Below are 25,643 nucleotides of genomic sequence, written 5' to 3' on the forward strand. Positions count from 1 at the left end.
TTCCTTAGATATTTTTCCTTAGGAAAACACCACTCAATTGTTTTTAAAAAAAATAAAATCCTAACAGTGCAACGTAACCACCTCATTCTTCATCAAGTGTGCAGTAGAAAAAACATAGAAACTGCTACATAGGTAAGACATTAGTACTCATAGGATAAGTATAAATATAAAAAGAATAAATATGAAGCCTTTACAAATATAAAATCAAGTATAACAATATCTAGATAGTTATTTTTTATGAAGAGATAACAAGACAGTACTAAAAAAAGTGTTTCCAACCCACACATTTATTCTCTATCTGAAATGCAGACCAAAATCACAGAACTTTCTTTCACCCTCCAGCCAAACTGGTTGCCGGTTAAGAGAATTCCCACTGACACTGGTCAGTGCTTGCATTTGAGTGAATGTGGAATATTTGCGAAAAAAACAAGATACCCTTCTGGCCTTGACAGCCTGTCTTACAGACTCTGCTTTCAGCTTTTTGTCCTGTCCACTGCTGAAGGTGGTCAATAACTCCTCCAGTCACCAACAGCAAGTAAGATAGCAGTTACACAGATTTTACTGTATAATGCTGAAGTCTTATTTCAGTTTGTCAGCATGATAATTTTTCCTACTCCAATCTGAGGGAAAAAAAAATAGATGAAGAGATAGCTGATGTCCTTAAAAAAGACAAATAACACATTTTAGAGGTATCTATACTCCCGCTATACTCCATAAATTAAAAAGAACAATATTAGGTAGAATCAGTACTCTATCCAGTCTACACTGGATTTTTGAATTTCATCCTTTCTAAATTAACTAGAATAAACTGAAGGTCCCTAAGTTAACACTTGCTGAGGGCACAGTACTGTGCCAGGGATGCCAGTACCAGGGCAGCCTCCAAAACATGGGAGCTGAGTTTAACCTCCTGCAGGCTGGACAGAGATCGTATCTCCAGCTTTGCTGCCTTTGGAGGAAGGATATTAATTAATGTCCTGTTATAAGTGGACAGTTGCTCTGCTGCCAGACGTGTTCTAATAACAGACACTTTTAATCACATATAAGCAATGACAATGATTCTTTCTGGGGTGGGCAGGGTGGAATCTTATAAAAGAAGCATCACAGAACCAGAGAGAATGGTAGGGGTTGTAAGGGACCTTTAGAGATCATCTAGTCCAACCCCCTGTTAAAGCAGGTCCACCTAGATCAGGTAAACACAGGAATGTATTCAGGTGGGTTTTGAAGACCTCCAAGGAAGGAGACTCCCTGGGCAGCCTGTGCCAAGTCTCTCTCATCTGAACAGTAAAATAGCTTTTCCTTAGGTTTAATGGAACTTTTTTGTGTTCCAACTTCTTTACATTACCTCTTGTCCTGTCATTACATACAACAGAAAAAAGCCTCCTGACATCCATCCTTTAGATATTCGTAAATATTAATGAGATCCCCCCCTCAGTCTCCTCTGCTCTAAAGTCCCAGTTCCTGTACCCTTTCCTGATAAGAAAGATGCTCCAGTCCCCTGATCATCTTAGTGTCCTTGATTCTTAAAATTAAATTAGGATCAGGTAATATGCCCACATAGCTAACCGGGAAAAAAAAGGTTACGAATAGAGAGTTTGGTCTTATAAAAGGCATTTGTATTTGAGGAGAGGATGAGACTGAAGGTGTCACTTAAAGATATCTCCTCCCAGTAACTGTTAATCTTTAGTCTTTTTAGGTTTAAAAGAAACTGTTAGCTCAACCTCCAAAATATTCCCAAGAATTCGTGTGCAATCATTTCTTTACTTTGCTTTAAAAAGGCCCTCCATGGGCAGCAGTAATTTCACGACAGATTTTCTGCAAAAAAGAGCACTCATAAGCTGCTATGGAAAGAGCTTCAAATACCTAAAATTCATTTACCTGTGACTAATTTAAATAAGGTCAACATCCAAAGAACAGAACAGTTCTTTTAAGTAACAGAATCAATTTCAGTAGAATTTGTCCTGTGGGCTTGTGAAATCCTGAAATCCACAGACTCTCAAGATTTGCCATACACTCATTCTTCCTAACATTATTTTTGAGTTGAGAGCTAAGAAGGAATTAAAGTGAAGTGGTATATAATAAAATCCAATGCACAGCAGTTTGATTAAAAATACCTACACTGAGATACAAGTGTAAAACAGCAGTACAGTTCACTGTCTGGGAATGAGAAGATTCTTTTTCTTTATGTAAACCTTTCAGCAACCCTTAAAAAAGAATAATGTACATAGTTGGTGTATCACATCAAAAAGAAGGTTTTTTCACCTGTATAGGTGAACCCTATTCTCCATATCACCTGCAGAAGTTAGCACATCTCCCATTTGTTCCTGTTTACTTTCAAGGCCACACTAAATGGACCTACAAATTGCTTTTCCTTGCACAGATACAGAGTAACTGTCTAACTTAAAATGATTAAGTGAGAGCATGCAGAATTGCTTTTGCTATATGATATCAACTGAAATTGATGCTGGATTAAAGCTTTTGCAGGTATGACCATGGAGTTACAAGAGCTGGCTCCCAGTTTGGAATAGAGAATAATGACAGTAAAAGGTGTCGTAAGAATCACAACTGATTATATTTTGACAGGTGCAAAAAAAGAGGGAAAAAGAGCAGATTGTAGACAATTTTTTTCTTTTGTAGCCTAAAGTTTTCTAGGGAAAAAAAGAAAATGGCTATTAAAAAAAGTCAAAGAACTGGAAGTTGTAATTTTGAAACTTCCGTTTCTTTCATGGTTCTTTCCCACTTTCAAATATAGCACAAGGCAGAATTAAAAAAAAAAAAAAACACAATATAGAAAAATTAAGCTTTCCCACCTAATTCAAAGTATTCCTGTCTCTACTTGTCCATTTTTCAAGACCTCAGGAACTGTACAGAAGAAGTGTATTTGAGGGACTACAGTTAAATATTAAAAAATCAGGTTGGTGAAAAAATATATAAGAGAAAAGTGAAAAGCAGACAACTGATAAAAAGAAAGCTGTAATTAAATGTATTGTAAACTAATCAAATATCCATAATCAAATTTTTCAAATGACACAAGATTGTCCTCCTCATTTTTTTGATCAAAAGAGAATTCTGCTCTGGACAACAATAATTCCAAGACAATAAACTCCTTTCTGTTGCACAGAACAACTCATCCTTACAACATATTGCCTAAAAAAAGGTGTATTAATTAAAGATAATAAGGGAAAACAATACAATAAAGCCCCACTATGCTGACCTTACCATGTAGCTTCATGACTGACATTAATATATCTAAATCTGTGCAACTTCTTGCCACCCTCTCCTGCATTTCTGTTTCCATTCATGTGCCACTGCTGGGGCTGTTCCAAGCCATGCTATCACCCACAGCACTCCGATCAATCAGGAAGAGTACTTCTGTAGGTGGGAGATAGCACTAAGGTGGTGCCTAGGTGAGTTTTTTTTAAACAGATAATTCTTAACAAGTTCATTTTCCTATACTACTATCATGAAGGATGGGCACAATCACGTGTTTCTACATTTCAATTCTAGCATAAGGATGTAAGACTACATGTCAAAGCATCACCCATGGGATGAACAGCTTTGGAGCTGCTCAGATTAAGACAACTGTTAAATGGACTTAACATGTTAATGTCCTTTTACCACTTTCTTTATACAATTACTGTTGCCCATAAAACCCTCTGATTTTTGAGGCATGGAGACAGATTGTATCTGTTCTTTTCCTGCATGCAAGGAAAAAGGCTGTTCCTGTTTTTTTTTTAAAATAGTATTTGTATGGCACATTGTAGGCTTAGCAGGAAGAAGTATTGTCACACATCCTCCTTTCAGGTACAATATACACCAAATGAAGAGCAGCAAAAAATGAGAGTATTCCAAAACTCTGTAAACATTAAGTAGTGCTGACAGTTTTACTTTCAGGTTTCAGCTCACCACTAATGAAAAAGTGCACAGAAACTAGAAAATACTATGCTGATGCAAATAACAAAATACAGTGAACACAGCAACTGAACTTCACCATCATCCTCTAAATGGCCAACTGTAGTGACCATTTCCATCCATGAACTCAAACTGAAAAACTCAGGCCACAGGAAATCTAACATCCAGGGAGCAGGCAAGCAGGCTCTTATCTGTGTCCACTAAGGGTGTCCTTTTGCATCATTCGATGGCCAATTAAAGGAGAACAAAGGATACAAATAGAGGTGTCTTCAATCACATCTCTTCTACATAATATAAGATTTCCTGCCATAAAAGCCTCCAGGACTTAATTTCACAAGTAAAACATTTTAACCTTTCACTCATGAGTGTCAAACTTACTGAAATTTGGAGATGACAGTTTTGTTCCTCTCTAGGTAGATGTGCCTGACTAGGATGCCCATGCGCCCTAACCACTGGTCACGTGCCATAGGAGAGGGTTCTTCATCCTGTTCAGTTCTTGGCAATGCACTTATGGGGAAATAAAACCAAACCAAAACTCCACATCTTTGCTGCCAAGGCAATAAAACCACCAAGGCTTCCCACTGCCAGACCACCTGTTTTCGACTAAGTCTGCAGCCCAGATCAGGAGAACTCTGTTACCATTCAGGACATGATGGGGCTGATTAAACCTGGAAGCTTAGAGCCCCTGTGTTCTGGTTCAGCAAGGAGCAGCTTTTGGCTTAGTAACAGGGGGAGCGGGTTGCAGTGAAGACCCGGTAAAGAGTTTGCGGACCCTCCCCCGGCTCCTGGGTTCACACCCACCTCCGGCCTGGCTGGGCCAATCTGGCGCCTCTGCGATCACTATTTAGGGGACGGGAATTTGAAATGCGAGTCAGGAGGTGTAAGAGGGATACAAGATGGAGGCGACCACGCGGACCCTTCGGCCAGAGAAGGAGGAAGGAAGGAGAAGCAGTAGACCGGAGACCCTTCTGCAGGCCGTGGCGAGAATGCAAGCTGTGCCCCTGAAACTTATGGAGATCCGTGGCAGGACTGAGAGCCACCAGCAGCTCCATGTGAGTGAGCCCGGACGGGCGAGGGACTGTGTGGGGAGACGGCCATGGCCCAGGCCGTGTTGGAGAGCCTGCACGTCGCAGAGCAGCCCCACACGAGAGGCAGAGAGGAGCTGCAGCCTTTGGAATGGGTGCACGTCGGAGCAGCCCGTGCAGGGCTGCCATGTGTGTGAGCTACCCCACGGACTTGCAGGGAGGACTGGTGTGGAGTTGGCCCGTCCTGAGGAGGGACAAACGGCAGAAGCTATTGGGAGCAGACTGACTGAGACCCCCACTGCCTGCCCCTCCGAACCGTTCAGGGAGGGGCAAGGTAAAAACCCCGGGATCAGGGCTCTGAGCCCGGGAAGAGGGGAGGTGTGGCGGGAAGGTGTTCTTAAAAAGGCTGGTTGGACTCTTCATTGACGTATTCCTCTGTGTTGTTTCGTTTTGGTTATGTTTTGGGTTTTGGGGGTATGTTTTAGTTGATGTTGCATTAAATTGTTTTCTGTTTTCTTCCCCAAACCGAGTAGCCTGGTCTGTTTTGTCCTGAACCTTAAGCGGCAATTAAGCCCTCCCTGCCCTTGAGCAATTCTCAGCCTCTTCGGTACTTGAGGCTAATCGTGGTCTTTGTTCCCTGATGGGCCTAAACCACGACACCCTGAAAACCTTACTAGCAGTTTAGCAAAATGACAGAGTACTACCAAAGCCATTGAAAGTTTTGATTAAAAAAAAAAAAAAGTTACATGGTGGTCTGGATAAGAGTTTTACATCCTGGATTTACAATCAAATCCTCAAATGCTACAGATCAAAGAGGAAAAATACACGGCTTGCAGTACTTTCTCCTAAATTCAAACCACCCATGAACATTTTTTCATTATTAAAACTGATTCTCCATAATGAGGTAAGTTCTAAATGAGAAATGCTAAGTTATAGGCACACATTCTAGCTCTCATCCAAGAAAACATGTTTGACCAACTTAATGAGATTTAATGAGATTTAAGTATCTGTTTAAATGACATTTTGAACAAGTGCTTCAGACAATAAATGATTCAAGAAAAGAGTTTCAAGGTGACAAAATGTCTAATCACCTGAAATTCTCTCTGAAATCATACTACAAAATAAAGTTATTGTAAAAATACTGGCTTCTTTCAAAACTGTTTTTCTTTTAGAATAAAAGTATTGAGAGACAAAATATCACACACTGTTATTAGCATTTTAAATAAAACACATTGCATCTAAGTAGTGAAGTAAGATTAATTCCATATTTAAGAATCTGATGACCAATTTTCAGGGCAATGTCCAGAAGTACATGCAAGGGAATTGTAATCAGCAACAGTAAAATAGCTTGGAATCAGGTATAGATGTGACAAGGAAGTTAGAATGCGAAACATTGTTTTGCAAACTGATAACCATGCAATTAAGAGAGATGCAATCAAGCACATACACTTTAACCACTTCACTACTTTTTTAGAAATAATAATAATCCCAGTTAAATCATCACTGACCCAGGCAAAAATAGTGCCATCTCCACTGCTTATACTTTTTCAGTTTTATATTTCCAATATGTTATTTCCATTCATACAAACATCATAATATTTTTTACCCCTTATTTGTTAAAGCAAGCTGAAGTCAGGTTCATTCTTACATAAACTTAAAAACGCTTCATAAAGGTTTTGAAACTAATTCAAAGTAAGGTTTTACTTTTGTATCTATCTTTCTGCCCCCTTCTCTGCTCAGAATGAATTTAAGTAACTTCATATGGTTTTCTAAATATTAAAAAAGCAATAATCAACTGAAGTGTAACTTGATTTGTTTGCAAATCCCTTTTGAATTGCTTTATGATGCATAAGCGCATGCAGTTTATTAGGAAATAATAAGCAAAGAATGCAAGCCAGGCAAGAAGCTTTGCTCACTTTCAAAGTCAAGGAAAAAATTTGGCCCCTGATCAAGCTCTGTGCAAGTGAGAACTTTTAAAAGATTTCCCATTTGGTTCCTGAAAAATAGAAAAGGAAGAGAAAAGGAGTTCTGAGTGAACAAATTCTTTCAGAGACAAGGACTTGGACAGATTGATTGTGCTGGAAAATACACACTACAAGTAATCAGATTTTAAGTTTTCCTCAGTTCGCTGTCAAGGGAAAGATTCTCTCATTATCTTGTAATTGTTTGAACTTACTTTCAAAATCCAGGAAAAAATGTGGATAGTTTTCAATTTCCCTGGTAAGGACCTTAAGAAGATTACCCATCCCAGCAAACCTAGTAAATGCAACAAAATCGTAAACAGTTATATACGTAAACTTAGATTATTACAACTAAGGGCTTGACACAGTCTGCATCATCATATTTTGAACATTTTGATGGTCAATTCTGTGATATTTAGGGCAAGAGAACGGGGACCTTGGATAAATACAGACATAATTCTATTCAACAAATTTGAATTTAAAGATCAGTATAATACCACAGAGCACAGACAGAGCTTTATGAGTTTGCTTAGCAAGAGAAGCAAACTCGGAACTGTATTTTTATTTGTAAATCTTCTAAATTGATGCACTCAAGACTACTGGTTCCAGGGTAAAAACTGAGGTCTTAACCCTTGGTTTGGATACTTTGGCAAAAATCAATTTTATTTTATAAAAATAACTCCATGTAAGGAAAAAATTAATGTGATTGTTTCTCATCAGTAAGATTTTATAAAATATTACTATAAAAATCTATCAGAAAGAAAAGCTAAAAAGCTTGTGCTCTTTAACTTTTAAAAATGTATGTATGCATTTTTTAGGGAAAAAAAAAAGAAAGGGGTTCAAAATCTTTTTATCTGTCATTCTCATCTTTTGTGATCTTGGAAAATTTTGCATTTCAAGTTATGAAAAACTCCCAAAAGGGAAAGTGACTAGTTGTCAAGAAATAGCAGATCTCTATGTATGAGAAAAAGGAAGCAGATTTGAAAAAAAAGTTTTTTACTAGTGTAGTACTTATGAAGATACATTCTTCTAAAACTATGTAAAAATACAAATTTCTTGGGCAAATTTAAACTTCTTCTCAGAAGAGAGAAAAATTAAACCATGAAAAACGCATATGAAGAGGTCTGCCAGCAGGGTTGCAGAAAAATGTAATTTTAGATTTAAAACTCAGACTGGAAGCTATTATAAATATCTTCAGTACTCTAAACCATGGATCTTGGGACTCACATCTGATGCTCATCTATTTTTCAGTTTATTTTTATTCCCACTTAACAAATCAGACCACAAAAAAAATATTCTAAGCATGTACCTGTCTGATATTCCATATGAGGAGACTAAAGGTTTTTTTAAAAATTCTCCCCCAAGTATTACAGAAGAAAAAGGATGAAACCTCCTAATTTCTAGATGTACATAAGGGTTACATTTCTATATCAGGAAAATCTAGGAATGTACTGTAAGGCTTGGAGATTTCAAAGCAGCCACAGTCATTCCATAAAATTATATAAATATCATCAATAATCCCTTCGCAGCACACAGCTTCATATAAAACAGGTTTTTGTTAGACAAATCACTTTGTTTTGCATTAAACACTTCAAAATTTTCTCTCTAGAACAAATCCAGTGAGCAGACTGTCAAGCCCTTTACAGTTAGCAACATCTTGCACATACAATATTGAAACATGAAGAAATCTTTTCCATTATTCATAAAGTTATGTCCATTTCTCTGCAGGAAAAAAAAATTACAGTTTGACTTTCAGAACAAGATCTACAACTCTTATGAACTGAGTCTAACTTTCTGATTAGTCTACAACCATGCAAACAGGGCAAAATAGATTTTATACAATATTAAAACGTGTATTTTCAATAATATAACATTTCCATCATGCTAGTATAATACATTTTATCAGCATTAGGTAAGAGAAACAAGGTAATGTACATACACTTATTTTCCTTTTCATAACCGTGAAAGAAACAAATTATATTTTTACAAAATACCATCACAATCTAAATTGATTCAGTTTGGACTCTTCACTTGCAACTCATTTTAATCTGTATCTTACCTCATTGCCTTCAATCTTCAGAGAGTATCCAAACATTTCTTCTACTGACAAAGTTAGCACTGCATCCAGACACTGGGTTAGCTGATAGCATGCTTGGAAAAATGAGGAAGCCTTTTTGCCAAAAACCTGAGGATATGTTCCCTCATTTGCATTGAGCAGCTTCAGGTCATGTGCCCAAGCTCTGCTTTCTGATCGCTCTTACAGAAAGAAGCACAACACATCACAACTCTAGAGATTTCTGATTTTTTCCCTGAACTTCTACTGTATTTCTTAGCTTCCTTTTCATTTTATTCTCCTCTCCTTCATTCTCTTTGTAGGAACTGATTCAGCTATTTAGGCCACAAGTATGAAACAAGAACTTTGCCCATAAACTTTATATCCATTTTCATGGTCATCTGCATTTTTCAGTGATCTTGAAGGCACTGGTTTGATTTCCAATGTATATCAATCCCCAAAATAGTGACATTCAACACCAATATCTATACGACACAGTTCAGACAGCTACTAAAACATGCTTTACTTCTTCATAATCTAAAGCAATTTCTTTATAGCTTCCTAAAAAACACAAAACTAAAAGCAAGATCCAGTTCCAAGAAACTTTCACTTTTAACTGTAACTAATCATTCAACACTAAGTTTTTAACTCTGTATTAAAAAGTCAACCTTCACCTTAATGGAAGTGCTAATAAACATTGTTTCTTGTCTCAAATGGAATAATTTTATTCTGTATAGCCTGCTGCTTCCCAGTACTTGTATCTTCCAAACTGTTTTTCCCTGAAAATGCTAGTAATGTATTTGGAACCTCAGGAACTGAAAGTGACTTCCAGGGCAATTGTTCATGAGGATTTTAAAGTAACTAATGGCATAAATTCTGAGCAGATCAGTATATAAACTGTGGTTACAAAAGAAATTAAAATAAAGAGCTGATACACAGAAGCAAATCAGGAAGGCTTACCTTCCATACTCAATGCATATATAAAAATATCTTTCCCATCACTTCTAAATGATAGCAGCTTTGCTTTAGTGTCAAAATCCCTTAAAATCCCAACTTTTTAGCAGTACTTAAAAATGATGACATGTTGACATGTTTGCATTTTCATGTTTTTTTCTGTTTTCCAAACCCTTAAACTTATCCTGAGATTACATAAGCATATAGAAAAAATTTTCTAAGCTACTGCTTGCTGAGAGTTTAAAGCTCATTACTAAATTTTTCTACTCAGCATTTAATTAGTGCATTTAGCATTTTGTGGTTTATATCACATTATCTAGTAGCACATTTTAAAATGCTGAGTTTTGAACAACACTGACTCATTTTATAATACATCACTTTGTTACTGAAATGTCGTTAATTTAGTTTTGGCATTCTAAAGCCATTATCTAGGATGAGAAAATAAATTCCTTCTCCCGCATTAAACTAATCAGTTTATTTTTGAACTGTGATAAACAAAATACTATCTCTCTAAAACATATAAAAATGCAACTCTAAAATCTGTCATGGACTTTATATGCATATACTGAAAAAATATATATATATATTTTTTTAATACTGAAATCCAGTTTTGAAAATTTAGTAAATGTTCATAAACTGGGTATTATCAACTAATTATTGCATGTCCAAAGCTAAGTATCATGTTATTTAGCTGTTCTTTAAAATATTTGTTTACACACTGTTATAAGCAATTACATAATTTTGAAGTGTGGTGTTTCGTACTGCTTTGAGATGATAGCTACAGTACTATATAAATTGCTAGACAAGTATTAATTTATTTCTTCTTCCTTTACGGGACTAATTTAATCAGTACCAACTCAAACCCATCAGTGCCCTGTAGCTGCACTGAAGGTGTAACAGACAGACAAAGCAATTAAACCTTATGTCAGTGAAAAACGACATATTCATCAGCTCCTCTTTGCTGCTCATCAGTGCTCCTTTGCCAGAGACTGTTTCTGAAATCTGACTGCTTACATAAACAGTCTAAAAGTCTTTTGTCAAAATGAGCTGGATCAGCAAATATCTACTGGTTAAACTCATTTAGATAATCCTAACAAAGCAGGGCTGGGAGCATTCTCCTGAGCAGCTCCATTGGGACTTTCAGGAGAAATAGAGGCTCCCAAGTTCAGGAGTGGCAATGAATAAGAATCATAAATTCTAATGGTACATCTACGTGGGTAGACAGGCAGATGCCTGTCATCTGCAGTCAGAGAGAACTGTCATCTGCAGTCTGAGAGAACTGTACCATACTGAGCATGTTGGCATCATTACAACAGCAGAACTGATCTTACTATGTGAATGATTAACTGTAGTATCAAAAACCATCAAAATCTGAACTCAACATCTCTCAGATCAAAAGTATGGTTCTAAATGGTTCTGATATTTACCTATGAAGTTTGCTGAGCTGCTTGTAAGGAACTAGTAGAAGTGCAAGACTGAAAACAGTTTTTTATTCTACTGAGGAATAAAATAAAAATTAATAAAGATTAAAAAAATGCAGAAGTTTCTTAACAATGGTAGCCTACTTTTCTGCAAGAAACCCTCTGTTTCACTATTTTTTGTATGGGAGCAGGAGGAAGATATAAAAACTCACATCAATTGCATTTGCCAACTCTACTATCCATATTTTTTACTTTATTCCTACGCAATAATTTAAAAATCACCTAATCTCTGAAAGTATTTGTGTAAGACTAGCCGCAAGAAAACTGGAATGCTGCAATGCTCAGAATCATCCATGGAGTAAATGTACAGGCAGAGACTGGAGCACTTTCGCATGGGTATCCCCTCCACATCCCCTCCTTGCCCCTCTCACCATCAGCACCCATTGATTGGAGTTCTGCAAGGCTTAGGCAACACAATGGGTTTTAACATAGGTAAGAAATTGGGAATACTAGTGCTCAAGGAAGGCTTTTGATTTATGTTCACAACAATGTCAATAAAATCATTGGAGTTAGGGATGGGGTTACCTAGAGCTATCCAGACCCCAACCAGGAATGACAGCAAGGCATCCAAATTCCAGTGGGCCACTCCAGGTACAGTGGTCTAAATATATCCAACGATGGTGCCAAATACAATGAAGGAATTGTGCTCTGTTTTACACAGCTCTCTAATATTACTTGCATAACTGTATTTTACCTATTGCTTTCCCTTCTGCATTTTGGCAATTTATTAGCCTTGCTTCTACAGAGCACCTTATATTTATACCCAAACTCCACAGCAGGGAGGGGTTTTTATAATCTCTCCAATTTTATTATAGTTGATAATATTTTCACTGATACAGAAGTATCGTTATCTTCAGGTTTTTTATGTTTAAATTTTACAAAAGTTGCATCAATGAGAAATAAAACAATTGATTTTTTATAGTATCAGTCGTGCAAATAGATATGAGTTTAAAAAAGCAGTATCCGTCTATGGACATTATTTTAGAAATACGCATTAATACTGTATTGTTAAAAAAAGGTTTAAAATAAAGTGTTTGAGATGCTGTTGGCAAACAAAACAAAAACCAAAGATGTTTCACAGTGAAGTACTTACAGTGTTCTCTAGCAAGGTACAAATAAAGGGAAAACACATCTAGGTTCTTTTCATAAGGCAAGGTGTATATATATATATATATAAATAAAAATTTATATTGTAGGAAAAAAAAGTATTTGCAATGTTGGATATTAAAAACTATATTTATAAGACCTTCATAACCTACTCATATAAAAAGATGCACCAAGAAGCAACCTACAGACACAAGCAAAGAATAAACATTGCCACACATATGTTATGCAGGTGAAGCACAAGAAGACAAAAAACTCCTCCAACAAAACTCAAACCCAAAAAACATAGACGTAAAGATGTGAAAATTGGAATAAGAAAATAAAGTTGCTCAAGGTGAAAGTGATCTAAGATAAAAGAATCATTCCTGCTTTGAACAATTTTATTACAATTCCTAGATAAGCAACACTTCAAGCCAAGACCTTTTGCTGTTAACTGATATGCAGAATGCAGGACACAACTAAAATCTAAAAAAAAAGGTGAGGCAAGTCAAATAGAGTTAAATAGTTCCCAATGACAAATACATTTTTCAGTAATAATAAAATGTTAGAAGAGTTGGCCAACAACACTAGTATCTATAGCCCCAAGGACTAAAGAGCTTGGCTTGTAGTTTCACTGAACTCAAAAGGTAAAAAAAGAAGAAAGGATTACCTCAGATGAACTTACAAATTACTCAATGGGAGATTTTTCTACATACCAACACTCACACCTGAACACACTTTGACTAGAGCTCCTATACATTTTCAAAGTGCATAATGTCAGAAGTCATCAAGAAAAGATGAAAACCCAGCAACCAAAATATCTGATTCAGATTCACAGCTCACAATTAAAAAAAATAACCTCCCAAAAAATTTAGAATAAAAGACAATTAATTTATTAGAATAAGATTATATCTGAAATTAAGAAAACACTCTTGGACTTTGATCTTTCCACCTGAGTGTATAGTAACTACAGTAATGCTATTTGAATATGGCATGGCATGCACCGATGCTTATACATAGAACAGGCACACAATTTCCTTGTACACAATAAATGAAGCCTCTATCAATTAACTCTGTTAGGTAAGCAAAGCAGGTTACCAAACGAATACACACAGGAAGGAGATGCCCTCACTAGAAGAGCAGCGACATCCTCTTCTGCTTGAAATTTCCTTGTCCTTGCCCTCTCTCACCAAAACCACAACAAAAAGGGAAACAAAACACTTTGGAACACACTCAATTTTGGAAATCTAAGGATTGAAGAATTTGAAATGGTTTTCTGGTTTCCACAACTTTTAATAAAGAAGTAAAAAAAAAAAAAATCTATTATTGACCATATACATTTTTACATATGGACTCAGAAACAGGACTATCAGATGAAATATCACAAATAGAAAAAAATATTGCTGCTCCTTTCTGTCTGTTAATATCTGACTATGCCACAGAGTATTTTTGCATGATGCCCATGGAAAATCCAGTGCAAGTGTCTGAAAAACCCAAAGATAAAAATTCTAATATTCATGTTCTTTGTGCAACTATAGTAAAGACTTTCCCCAGTGTGATTTTATTTTCAAGATATTTCTTGTGCTAGTTGATATTGGGAGTAAGTCTTGGCATGTTACCTTTGTTCTTTATTTTACTACTCTTTTTAATAATGAAATTCCAAAACAGTACATCTAATCTCGGTCAAGTCAGACATAAAGCCTACAGTGACTGGATTTTTTAATGCATATTTGCTAGGAATCTACTGTGAATGTGTCAGTATGTAGGACATAAGGCATTTTGCTAGCTAAATTTGGATTTCTGATTTGGAGGCTAATAATCTGTCAGATATGGATCAGAAGTTTTCTTTACAAGTGTTCTTTTCTGGAAAAAGGGAGAGAAGTCAAACAATATCTTAAAATATTAAGCAGACAATTCTGATTAAAGAAACATTAACATTATTGGAATTAAGACAGCTGTGGCTGACTATGTATCAAGAGCTCAAGATTAGAGGAATTAAAGATGAAATGTGGATCTTCATAGTGATTAGTTCAAAACACTTTCATTTATGTACAATTGGTCTTACTTAATATCTTATTACACTAAAGACAATCAATTCGTGTTACGAAGCTGTTGATAGAAATAATAAAGAGTTCAACTAGGAAAAAAAACTTTCAAACACTTTAAACAGACTGGAAGATAATATATATTTAAAATTTCAGAAAAAGGTAACAGAAAAAAACTTAAGAGTCCCTGGGTGAAGGCAAAGGAGAAAAGAACACATCATCCAAAACAGTAATGTGAGAGACTACTTAATCCCAAGAAGATGATAAAGAAGGATTTGCTGAACTATGGAGATATTCGAGTAACATAATCAGGCAAAAAGTTTCAGGAGCTTCAGGCATGTATCCTTACAAGTTCCTGGAATGATAAACGTTCTTTCTAGAACACAGAGGAGTTTGCCAGGAGAATGGGTATTTCAGACTTGTTCAATAATTACAGGGAGAATTAACTGAATCTAAGGATGGAAATACAGGAGAAGTTAATCAAAAGCAGCAGAGGTTACTAAACAAGGAGAAAAAAGCAAACTAAAGATCAAAAAAGTAGTTTCAGTAATCTGAGATATCTGAAAAAAATAGGTCTCTTGGAAAGTTGATTTACAGGATAAGAGAGTGCAGGAAACTCAACAATTAAGAAAATACACAAGTTAGCCCAGTAAACAAAACAGATATAGAAATCTGCCTGTATAAGTATATGGAAAAATTTAATGAAGTACAGAAACATATAAAGATGGAGTTTTGACAAATGACTGGATATGAGAAAAGAGAATATGTTACTTAGTACTGCAAATTTGCTGCAACACTGAAAACCTGAGAAAGTAGTTGTCAGTGGCTTACTGGCAAAAAAGAAGATGGTAGTTTTGAACAGTATCTGGTATCCATTGTACAGATCTAGTTTTATTCAATACTTTTAATTGGTGACAGAGAAGAAGAAAGTATCTTTAAAAATATGCACTAATATAAAAGGGAACTAAAATATTCTGGAAAACAGGATAATTCAAAGCCACTCCAATAAAGTGAAGACACTATCCAGAAGAAATCTAGTAAATACAAATGTAAAATACTAAAAAAAAAACCAGTCCTGCAAATGCAAATGGATTAGTAAGCAGAAAGATGGAGGGGAAAAAAAATAAATAATTATATCGGACTATAAATTCAACACAGAGCGGGTAAGAATGCTGCTAAACTCCAGAATTTTTCAAAGACTGCTCTCACAGTCAAGGGACAAGGGGACTAAGTATCAAACAGGAACATAATTTCTTCAGAAGATTAGTCTCAACTGTAACTAAGCAGAAAAGCATAAATTCCAATAAAACACCTCCTTATTTTCTTAATTAGTTTTGTGTCATTTTTTAATCCCTTCTGGTATTATTTTATTAACTCCTATTCTTTCACATTAGACACTCAATTCATTAAAACATACAGGCGCAGACTGGGTCTAGGGCACTGGGTCTAGGGCACTCTTCTGCAAAACAGCCTGCCTTGTAAATTCCATTTAGTTAATGGGCAAGCATATTAGCCCTCTTAATGATATCAAGAGATTCTTAATTTTGCATTGTGCCTAATACTTTAAGTGCACTCCCTAGTAAATCTGTTTTCAAATACCATTTTACTTATGCTGGAATGCAAAACAAGGTTTTGTGCCCGAATGTGAGCTACAACTTTTTGGGGTCTATTAACAAGTCTGCTGTTTGCCTAAGGTTTCAAACAAGGATGGAGCACTTCAAATAGTGTTGAATTAAAACCCTTCTTTTAATTAAAAATTGGATTTCTAGTTTTTCTAAACGAAAATTAAAATAACATGCTGACCCTGACAGGCTTCACAATAATTAACTCAAATGAAGCTACTGCTAATTTAGCAATGAAATTCGCACAATAACGTTTTATTAAGACAATAACGCTGATGCACAGTGGTGAGCTTGTGCCCTGCTCATACTTTACTATAAAACCTATTTTTTGGCTGACGAATGTGGATGGCGATTAATCACAAGCCCATTAGACACCGCTCGCTCCCCTCCCTATTGCAAGGCGCAGAAGCCCTGCGAGGGCCACGATACGATGACGGGAGGACGTCATCCCTTTTCCACGGCGCACTCGCGGACACCGCACCGGCACGGTCCCGCTCCCCGAGGAGATCCCGCAAGGCGGCCCGCACAGGCGCGCGGCCCGGGCGGTACGGGGCGGGGCGGGGGCGCCCTCTACTGCCCCACGGCCTCCCGCGCGTAGCCACCGCAGCCCGTGGGCCGGGAACGGGCGAGCCGGGGAATGAGCCGACGCGACACCGCAGGAAAACTTACGGCCTAAGTCAAAAAAAACCGGTTAACTCATCAAAACGCCAACTCCCCTTAGCGACTAAGTTAAAGGCTGAGCCTAGAGCTGGCCTGACAGTCATCGGCGCTGACTCGCTCTGCAGGAGACACACGCATCCAGTGGGCCCTTTGCAGGGGCTACAGCTCGCCTATCAGTGGCGACGCGGTCCTCCTCTCTTTTCAAACTAAAACCAAACTAATCTAGATAATATTTTTAATAACCTCATTGCAGAACAAGTACCTATATTTAAAAAAAAAATAGATTGCATTCATTTTCCTCCCACTGAAATTCACGATTTGGTTAAAAATAATTGTAAGTGCATCTAAGACTATGAAAACTGTTACTTCTACTGAAACGTTAAACAGAGAGCAAAGTCCTGAGGCTGGTGAACGTTCTTTGCAAGGCATCCCAGCTCTGCATCTAACACATGCTCCATCAGCCCCTGCCAGTAGTCCTGTTTTCTCCATTTTTATGGAGAAAGAAAATAACATCTTTATTTACACTTGTCATAGAATCATAGTTTTGATTAGCATTTTCTCTTTTGAAGTTACAAAGCAAACTACAATTGAGAAAGAAAAAACCCGGTCTTCCCTTTGTAGTCCTCAACTAAAACTCAGGTACATGGGACAAGATACGCTAACTTTAAAATGCCAGTCATCCACAACAAAAAAAAGGAGGGATGTAGTTACATTCAAGATTTTCTCACTGCCTTTGTTGAATACTCTCATTTGAAGGCAAATCATGCTTTTAGAAGTGGAAACTACGGCAAATACACTATATTTAGGTTTAGAGCAAAAATTATTAAGTTTTATCTTTGCATAAAAATGATCCAAGAACTTTCTCTCACTTTGAATTGTAACTAACTCTCCATTCACACTTAGAAGTGACCCAACTCACTTGTTAAATGAAATTCATCCTTGCAAAGACAAACATTCATTAGTTTCTAAGAAAAATTCAAATTATTAACAGCTATTTAAATAGTTCACTTGAAAATATTTTTAGAACCTTGCTGAAAATCTGGAGTTATGTAAAGACTACACATGAACATACACAAATGCACATGACACAAGTACATATATCCATGTACATAGACAGCTGCAAAGCAGCCTGTTTAACTCAGGCCTGAGAATTAGTTGCTTGTTACAAGAAAAAAAAAATAGATACATCAAGATCAAAAACTGTAACAAAATGAAGACTAATTTACTAAACCAAAGTTTTGCTGACTCAAGTCCATCTACTCTACCTATCCAGAGATACAAGCAGTTGTACAACAGCGCAGTGTATAGGTATGAGAAGAATAACTTTGTGTGATTTCAGCACTAATGGAGTTGTAAAACTCTTGGTCCTCTTAGGTCACAACTTGGATGATGTGAGTTCCTTGGAAGATAGAATGAGGCAGAAAAATCCACTATTACTCTCAATTTTATGATAATCAAATGTACGACAGATTTTCTGAAAAATGTTGTTACTTAAGCCAACAAAGGTCTTTCAGACTTCATCATCAATAGAGTCAGCGTGTAACACAACACTGAAACGTGTCTTAATTATATGTTCTTTCTTCTCTTCTGTGCCAATCATTATTTTAGTTGCAATTTATTCAACTAACTTACTAGTAAAGCCAATGTAACTGAAAACTTCAGAAAAGCCTAAGAGATTAAGTAAAAAACTCTCAGTGAAGGAAGATTATCAGGGTTGATGGGAAGTAGTGGAAATCTACTCAAGGAAAAAAAGTTCAAAGAACACAGTTTAAAGACTGAAAAGGCATGGAAAGACCTAAATACGTTTCAGTACTGCAAACCTTTTCCATAAAAAAAATCATTAAAACTGTAGAAGATAGCATTCTCTTCTTATGGAAGGGTTTGTTTGGGAAGGACTGGCTGATTCATCAGAAGGCTGTGCTGCCATTCACTGAGATTTCAACTGGCTTGAGAGTTGGGCAGAGAGGAACCTCATGAGGTTCAACAAGGACAAGTGCAGAGTCCACTTGGGGAGGAAAAACCCCACCACCAGTACAGGATGAGGATAGACCTGCTGGAAAGCAGCTCCACAGTGAGAGACCTGGGAGTCCTGATTGATAATAAACTAACCATGAGCCAGCAATGTGCCCTTGTGGCCAAGAAGGCCAATGGCATCCTGGGATGCATCAAGAAGAGTGTGGCCAGCAGGTCAAGGGAGGTTCTTCTCCCTCTCTACTCTGCCCTGGTGAGGCCTCATCTGGAGTCCTGTGTCCAGTTCTGGGCTACTCAGCTCAAGGGGGACATGGAACTTCTTGACAGAGTCCTGCACAGGGCCACCAAGATGATCAGGGGACTGCAGCATCTTCCTTGTAATGAAAGACTGTGGGATCTGGGACTGTTCAGTCTGGAGGAGACTGAGGGGGGAAGTCATTAATACTTCCAAGTATTTAAAAGGTGTATGTCAAGGGGATGGGGCAGCACTTTTTTCTGTAGGGTTCAGTGACGAGACTAGGGGTAATGGACAAAAGCTGGAACACAGAAAGTTTTACTTATACGTAAGGAAACACTTCTTTCCTCTGAGGGTGATAGAGCCCTGGCACAGGCTGCCCAGGGAAGATGTGGAGTCACCTTCTCTGGTGGTTTTCAAAACCTGCCTGGACACATTCCTGTGTGACCTGTGACCTGATCAAGGTGAACCTGCTTGAGCAGGGGCTGGAGTGAATGATCTCTCGAGGTCCCTTCCAATGCCTACCATTGTATGATTTGGTGTGATACTGTCTTGTGGTGTTTTTTTTTTCTTTTAAATAAAGAAAAAAACAAGAAAAAAACCCCACAGATATATACAATATAAACTATGTAAACACATACACTGATCTCAGATTAAAAGTTTCTATTTTTATACGTTTGAATTTTACAAATACACCAAGCTATTAATACTATGATCCAAACTATTTAACAAAGTGTCTTTATGAAAAGAATATATTCAAGTAATAATAATTATAAAGGACAGTGGTGGAAAAGACATTTGGCATCTATCTTATCTTTCTGGTCTTCTAAAGAATTATTATTTTGAGTCTTAAAAGTCCAACTAAAGCAGTACCATGCCCAGTTCTATACTCCCCTTTTGTGTATACCCTCCACAGTCATCCAAGAAGAGGCACTAACTACTTTCAGTCAGATGTTCTTCAATTAATTTCTGGAAGAATCAGCTTGTTCTAGTTTTTCCATCCATAAAGGCTGAAGAAAAGCATTTCCTAAACCACCAAAATGATCACCACACTACCAATTACATTTCATTAGTCTCAAGAACTAGTACAAGACCATGACTGTTGTTTAATCTTTCCAATAAAATTAAATATGCAAGTTAGAAGATCTTATTTTCATATAAGTAATTTATAATTCTCTAATTAACGATTCCTACATTTTAACCCACTTCATACAAAAACTGAATTGGCTATCAGCAGCTTCCTAAAATAGCACTGATGGTGTGTTTGAAAACACACTAAGATCATCATATTTTAGTCAGGAGGAAAACTCCAGCAAAAAGATAGCTATCTGCCACCTGATTTGGTTTGGAAAAAAACCTGCAGTAATGCTGCTGTCCACTAAGTGGCAATATGAACCCATACACCTAAATTTGACAAAAAGTAATCAGTAACAGGGCCTTTTACTTCCTACAGACATTGATAAAAGACACTTTCTTTGGATGAATCGTTTTATCGAAGGTTGGCATAAATTTAGGCATTGTTGCAAACAGTCAAATGTATTAGTAAACCAGTGTTACCATTATTACTTTTCACATCAAGACATTTGCAAATATTTAGCAGGAAGGACTGGTTAGAAATAAAGCTATTTTGATAGACATATTAAAGTAATCAAAATATTTCATTGATACAAGCCCAATTTAGACACATAAAGCAATAATGTTATTTTAAAAGTAACTGAAGTTTCACAAGTGCTGTACATCAACAATTCTAGTATTTCCTGTTATGAAGTGTAAAAGTACCAAAAGTCACAGTAAATGTTTACTTTAGATAAAACTTCAAAAAAAAAGCAAGTCTAATACATGGGATGAACTGATGCTACCTAAAGCTAGAGGGCACTAAAAAAAACCTACAATACTTAGGAAAGCAGGAAAAGTACTGCATTTCACTAATTATTTAAGGATTCATTTTCAAAATGTTACTTAAGTATTAATGTCTGTGAATACAGATTTTTGAGAAATGTTTATGGAAAAAATCATTTAGGAATTGTATAAATACAAGAAAGAAGTATGAGAACAGAACTGTCATTTTAAAGTATTTATTTTTTCACCCTATTCTTCTTGTTTGTCTCTGATCTTTTACCACTGTCAATTTCTTCATACCTTAACAGCTACTGAAAATAAAAGGGGAAAAAAAAAGAGTACTATTTTATATGGGAGTATAGGAAAATGAAGTTAACAAAGCATATATTTTAAGCTTGTGAGGTGTCCTACACATGCAACTCAAAATTCTGGGCATATTTCAATGCTACAAGGATGAAGATATCCCTTTTTTTTTTTTTTTAAGTGATATTTTTCCCCCACTGGTCACAGAGAAATTGCATTAGAACATAATCTTTTTTTCCTCTACATCCGCCTACGACAAACATTTGCTGCAAGTCAGCGACTCCAAAACCAAATTGTTTACAATTAACTGAAAAAGCCATTAAAAAAATTGTTTCTTTGTTCCAGTTGGAAAGAGAGACAGCCAGCTGTGTGGCTTGTTGATGGAGCTCTTTTCTGACCCCTGAGTGTAGGAAGAACTGGAGCTGAGGAAGGAAGTCAGCAAGTTGTATAAATGAAGGTGAACATTGTGAAAAAAATGTGCAATTTTTTCATGAAAGAAAAATCTATTTGAAAAAAAAAATAAAAGCCTTACTTTTTGCTACTGTTGAAAAATTAAGAGCCTTTGTTCCTGAAGAATTCAATACAGCCTGTGTCTTTTGCAACTTTTGAAAAATTCTACCCTTAATTTCAAGAACTTCTTGAAGGTTCACTGCTGTAAATTAGCAAACACTTCATCATTAACACCTGCTGGGAAACATTCCTCCTTTAAGGATGCAAAATTCAGGAATAGCATTTTAGTTTTAGGCTCCAACTGAGTCACAGTCTATTACTACAGACAAAAATCAGGCCTAAAGCTGAATTCCAGATTGAAGAGTAGACCCATTTTACTTTCAAACACACATCTGGCCAACAATGCAAAGCATCCAACTATCCTTATCACAGTACCTTTTTTCACATTTCTTCCTGAAACACATTTAAGCGTTATATCTGTAAAACACCTGGCAATGAACCAATGTTTGATGTTGCTCTCCCTTAATCACTAACTTCATCTTATCAGCTCACACTGGTTTTGGTAGAAAATGATGCCTAATTCTTGCCTACCAGTTACTATTTTAAAGACATTTACCAAAGACCTGAATAATATCATCATAGTTCATCTTTCGACTTCTGTTTACTATCATTTAAGTAAGAAACTTTCCTATGTATTCTTAGAAATAGGAAATTGAAAACTAGTTTGGTCACTTCCCACACCATGTCCTCCTGCCTCTTAAGGTCATTTAAAATTCAACATGAATAGATTCCTGTACACATGCATATGTACACACAAAACCATTTCTGCAAACATATATAGAAGTCTGATAAGAAAAAAATCCTATTCTGAAGAATTAAAACAATATTTCACGTCTTTTTTAAAAATAGTTGCATAGGATACTGGTCATTTTAAAAACAGGCCACATGACTCAACCTTTCTCTCTGCGCTAAGAGAAATGAAAAATCTGACCATGTAAGACTTTCAACACAGCTCAAATGGCTCACACATACAGGTGAAAATAATTCCTTCTGCTGCATTTCTACTTAGAAATTACTATTGGCCCGTCACCATCATATTAAGATTTTATTCTCAGAACCTTTTCTTTTAGAAGAAATTTACTAGATGCTTCTGCAAGCTGTATTTTGTCAGTCTTCTGAAAGACTAAATCTTTAAAGTCATTAAAGGCATATTGAATAGCTTAATTTTGAAAAAATAATTTATAATAGTATCTGTATAGAAGGTCTCTAATAGCAAACAGTTAGGACTTCAAAAAATTATTAAGTAAAAAAAATACTGATTTTTTTTTTTCCTACCAGTTGTAGTTCCTCTCTGTTTATTATTTGCTACTAATGAAATAAATAAAAGCAGTGAACACTGTAGTAATATTAACTTTCTATGGACTAAATTTAAAAGAATCCATAATTTAGCAAATGTTTCCTCATTTTACACTCCTTGTTTCTCATAATTTCCTCTTTCTTCTGACATGTTAAAGTGTTCATCTACATTATAACCATTTTTATTTTTCCTTTTCATTTTACTTGACCTGTCTCTATGGTCTCCTTTCAGCTCATCTCAATACCACCCATTAGGGTGGATAAGCCCATGCAGTGCACTCACTTTTGTGATCCTCTCCAGCTCGCATAATTGTCCATCATTTAGAAAGTAGGCTGGGCCTTAAATTTTAGTTGAAATGCTGTCTTTATAAAATTGGACAAGTATGTCATATACATAATTCCTATTTTGAATTCCATACTACTGTAACAAAACAGAAGGCTAGAAGGCCTTTTAAAAGAGAAAATTAGGTGCAAAAATAAAATACACAAAGTAGCTTCACTGGTTAAGTATACAGTTCTCACAAGTATCATATCAGTAGTTTACAAGGCAGAGAAGACTAATTTCCTGTACTGCAGAAATTGTCAAAGCTATGATTATAGCCTTTTATCTTCATAAGTCTTTCCTTCCACCCCTCACATACATTTGCTCCCTTGGACCTGGGTTTGTTTGTCCATACAGTGAAATGAAACAGAAATATTGCCATCTTACAACTATGCCCGTTCTGCGTTCACTGGAATCCTTTGTGGCCTTAAATAATTTCTACACCTTCCTCTGCAGGTGGCTTTATTTATTTTAACAAAACATCCACGTGATCAGCAAACACCTTTACTTTGATAGACAGCCACTGAGATCCCAGAGTTCACTTCGGTACTGCAAACTTGTTCTGACAGAAAGCCAGTTGGGCTGCTGTCATGCTGGCCTTGTTTTTACCTGCAACAAATTTAAGTTTTTGTGGTCATTTGCCCACAGCATTGCTTGTTGGATGCCTCTCACAGTAGCTGAGTTAATGACATCAAGCACTGTTACTAAAGTAGGGTAAGCTTAAAGAATCCTCTCTGTACTCCACAGTTTGCATCTCTCAGAGAAACCACTGGATAAAAGCTACCATCTCACACTGACATATTTACCACAATAAAGTAAGATGTTATTCCCTTTCAAATGTTAAGTGTAACATGCTGCAACCATCCAGCTCAAATGTCAGATGCGTTTCACATTTCCCAGCAGTCCAGAAAGGGCTGGCAAACAGCAGCATGTTTGGAACAGAACTACCACCACAGTCAGTGTTTGCAACTTGTAGCCCTGGAATCCCGACTCGGTGCTGGTTACAACTCAGCTGCATGTTAAGTGTGAACTAAGATCTCTCTTCTGTTCCCTATAATCTATGTGGTAAGCACGAGGAGCCAAATTGGCATGACCTCTAGGATTTCACTAAGATGAGGAAGGTAATCTTCAGTGCCGAATTCTCTTGTAATTACATCTACAAATCAAAATTTTCTAGCTTGTCTCTATCACTGCTTCCTCCTCAGATATTGAAGTTTGCAGCTGTTGACAACCCTTTTGTAGTCTTCCACGTGTAGCAAACCTCTTATTGGAGCAGAAATAAGCAAGGTTTAAAGCCAATAAAATAACTTGTTGCTCCAAGTACTGACACCAATTTCTTTCTGTCGACACCAATACTTAGTTTGAGTCCACAACGAGCTGATGCAGAGGTCTAAACTGACAAATCCTCCAAGAAGTCTTGGCCATCTTGTAGATTTTCAGCAGCAAACTCCCTAAACCAGCACATCTTGGATGAGTACAGATGTTGATGCAAAAGAAGGGGCAAACAAAACTGGACTAATCACTTTGAATGGCAACAAGCTAATAAAAATACGCACCCAAAATAAAATTAAATGGCATACACAGACTATGCAGAGTTGCTGGTGTGATTTCTCTCAGGGAATATAAACATTTAGGTCAACTCAACTATTATTATCTAAAATCTTAAATAAATTGGACTCATTCAACAAAGACATAAACACTCTGTACAAAGTCCAGCACATTGCACTCTTTAGCTTTCTCACAATTCATGCATAAATAAAGGAGGTAATTGGTTACATCTTACCTAGAAATACAGTGTTCCAATTCACATTCAAAAATCCAAACAGGATGCTAAACATTCAACGTCTGTCTGTTATGAAAAACATTCAAGGTTATACTTGGGATCATTGTGCTTTTCCCTCCTCTCAATTTTCAGATGAAACTTTCTAGCTTAAAAAGGAAATCAATGGAGTATTCAAAGTGAAATCCGTACATCCAAAAATTTTTGAAGCAATACCATTCAAAAATGCTGCTGTGTTGAAATGATCAGGTACTAAATCAGATAACTAAATTTTATCCCATATTATTCTGTAAAATACATTTAATTTAATTTGGATTTTATAATAAGCTGTTGCCAATTCAAAGGAAAAGGAAAAATAACATCCACTGGTACTGGTGTGCATTATATTAAGAATGAAAAGAAATAATAATGAAATAATGATCGTGTTAATATATCTCCAAAACATTTAGAAAATTATAAAGGCTGTATTTATCTAAAATAGTATTTACCTTGAAAGAAATATGGTTAAAGCTGTTCTAAGTTCAGAAATTAATTTTCCAATTTTTGGAAACTACTGAAATAAATAATGTAATTTAAATGTCTAATGCTGATCAT

At 36.4% G+C, this 25,643-nt stretch overlaps 1 protein-coding gene across 4 annotated transcripts in view; it reads right to left on the bottom strand.

Moving 5' to 3' along the window:
- The window catches only part of CYRIA (CYFIP related Rac1 interactor A), a 58,041-nt gene that overhangs the window by 13,896 nt on the left and 18,502 nt on the right, over positions 1-25,643 (bottom strand). The window contains exons 3-4 of one of the 4 annotated variants that reach the window (XM_061989702.1): positions 25,053-25,118; positions 7,111-7,190 (exon numbers count right to left, since the gene is read on the bottom strand). In XM_061989702.1, coding sequence (XP_061845686.1) covers positions 7,111-7,180 — 70 coding nt within the window. In that variant the 5' untranslated portion in view covers positions 7,181-7,190; positions 25,053-25,118. Of the gene's footprint in view, positions 1-7,110; positions 7,191-8,954; positions 9,021-25,052; positions 25,119-25,643 lie in introns of those variants that run through there. The other 3 variants (XM_061989701.1, XM_061989703.1, XM_061989704.1) reach the window with 3 other exon arrangements.

This window comes from Colius striatus, chromosome 2, assembly GCF_028858725.1.
Source record: "Colius striatus isolate bColStr4 chromosome 2, bColStr4.1.hap1, whole genome shotgun sequence".
NCBI classification, from domain to species: domain Eukaryota; kingdom Metazoa; phylum Chordata; class Aves; order Coliiformes; family Coliidae; genus Colius; species Colius striatus.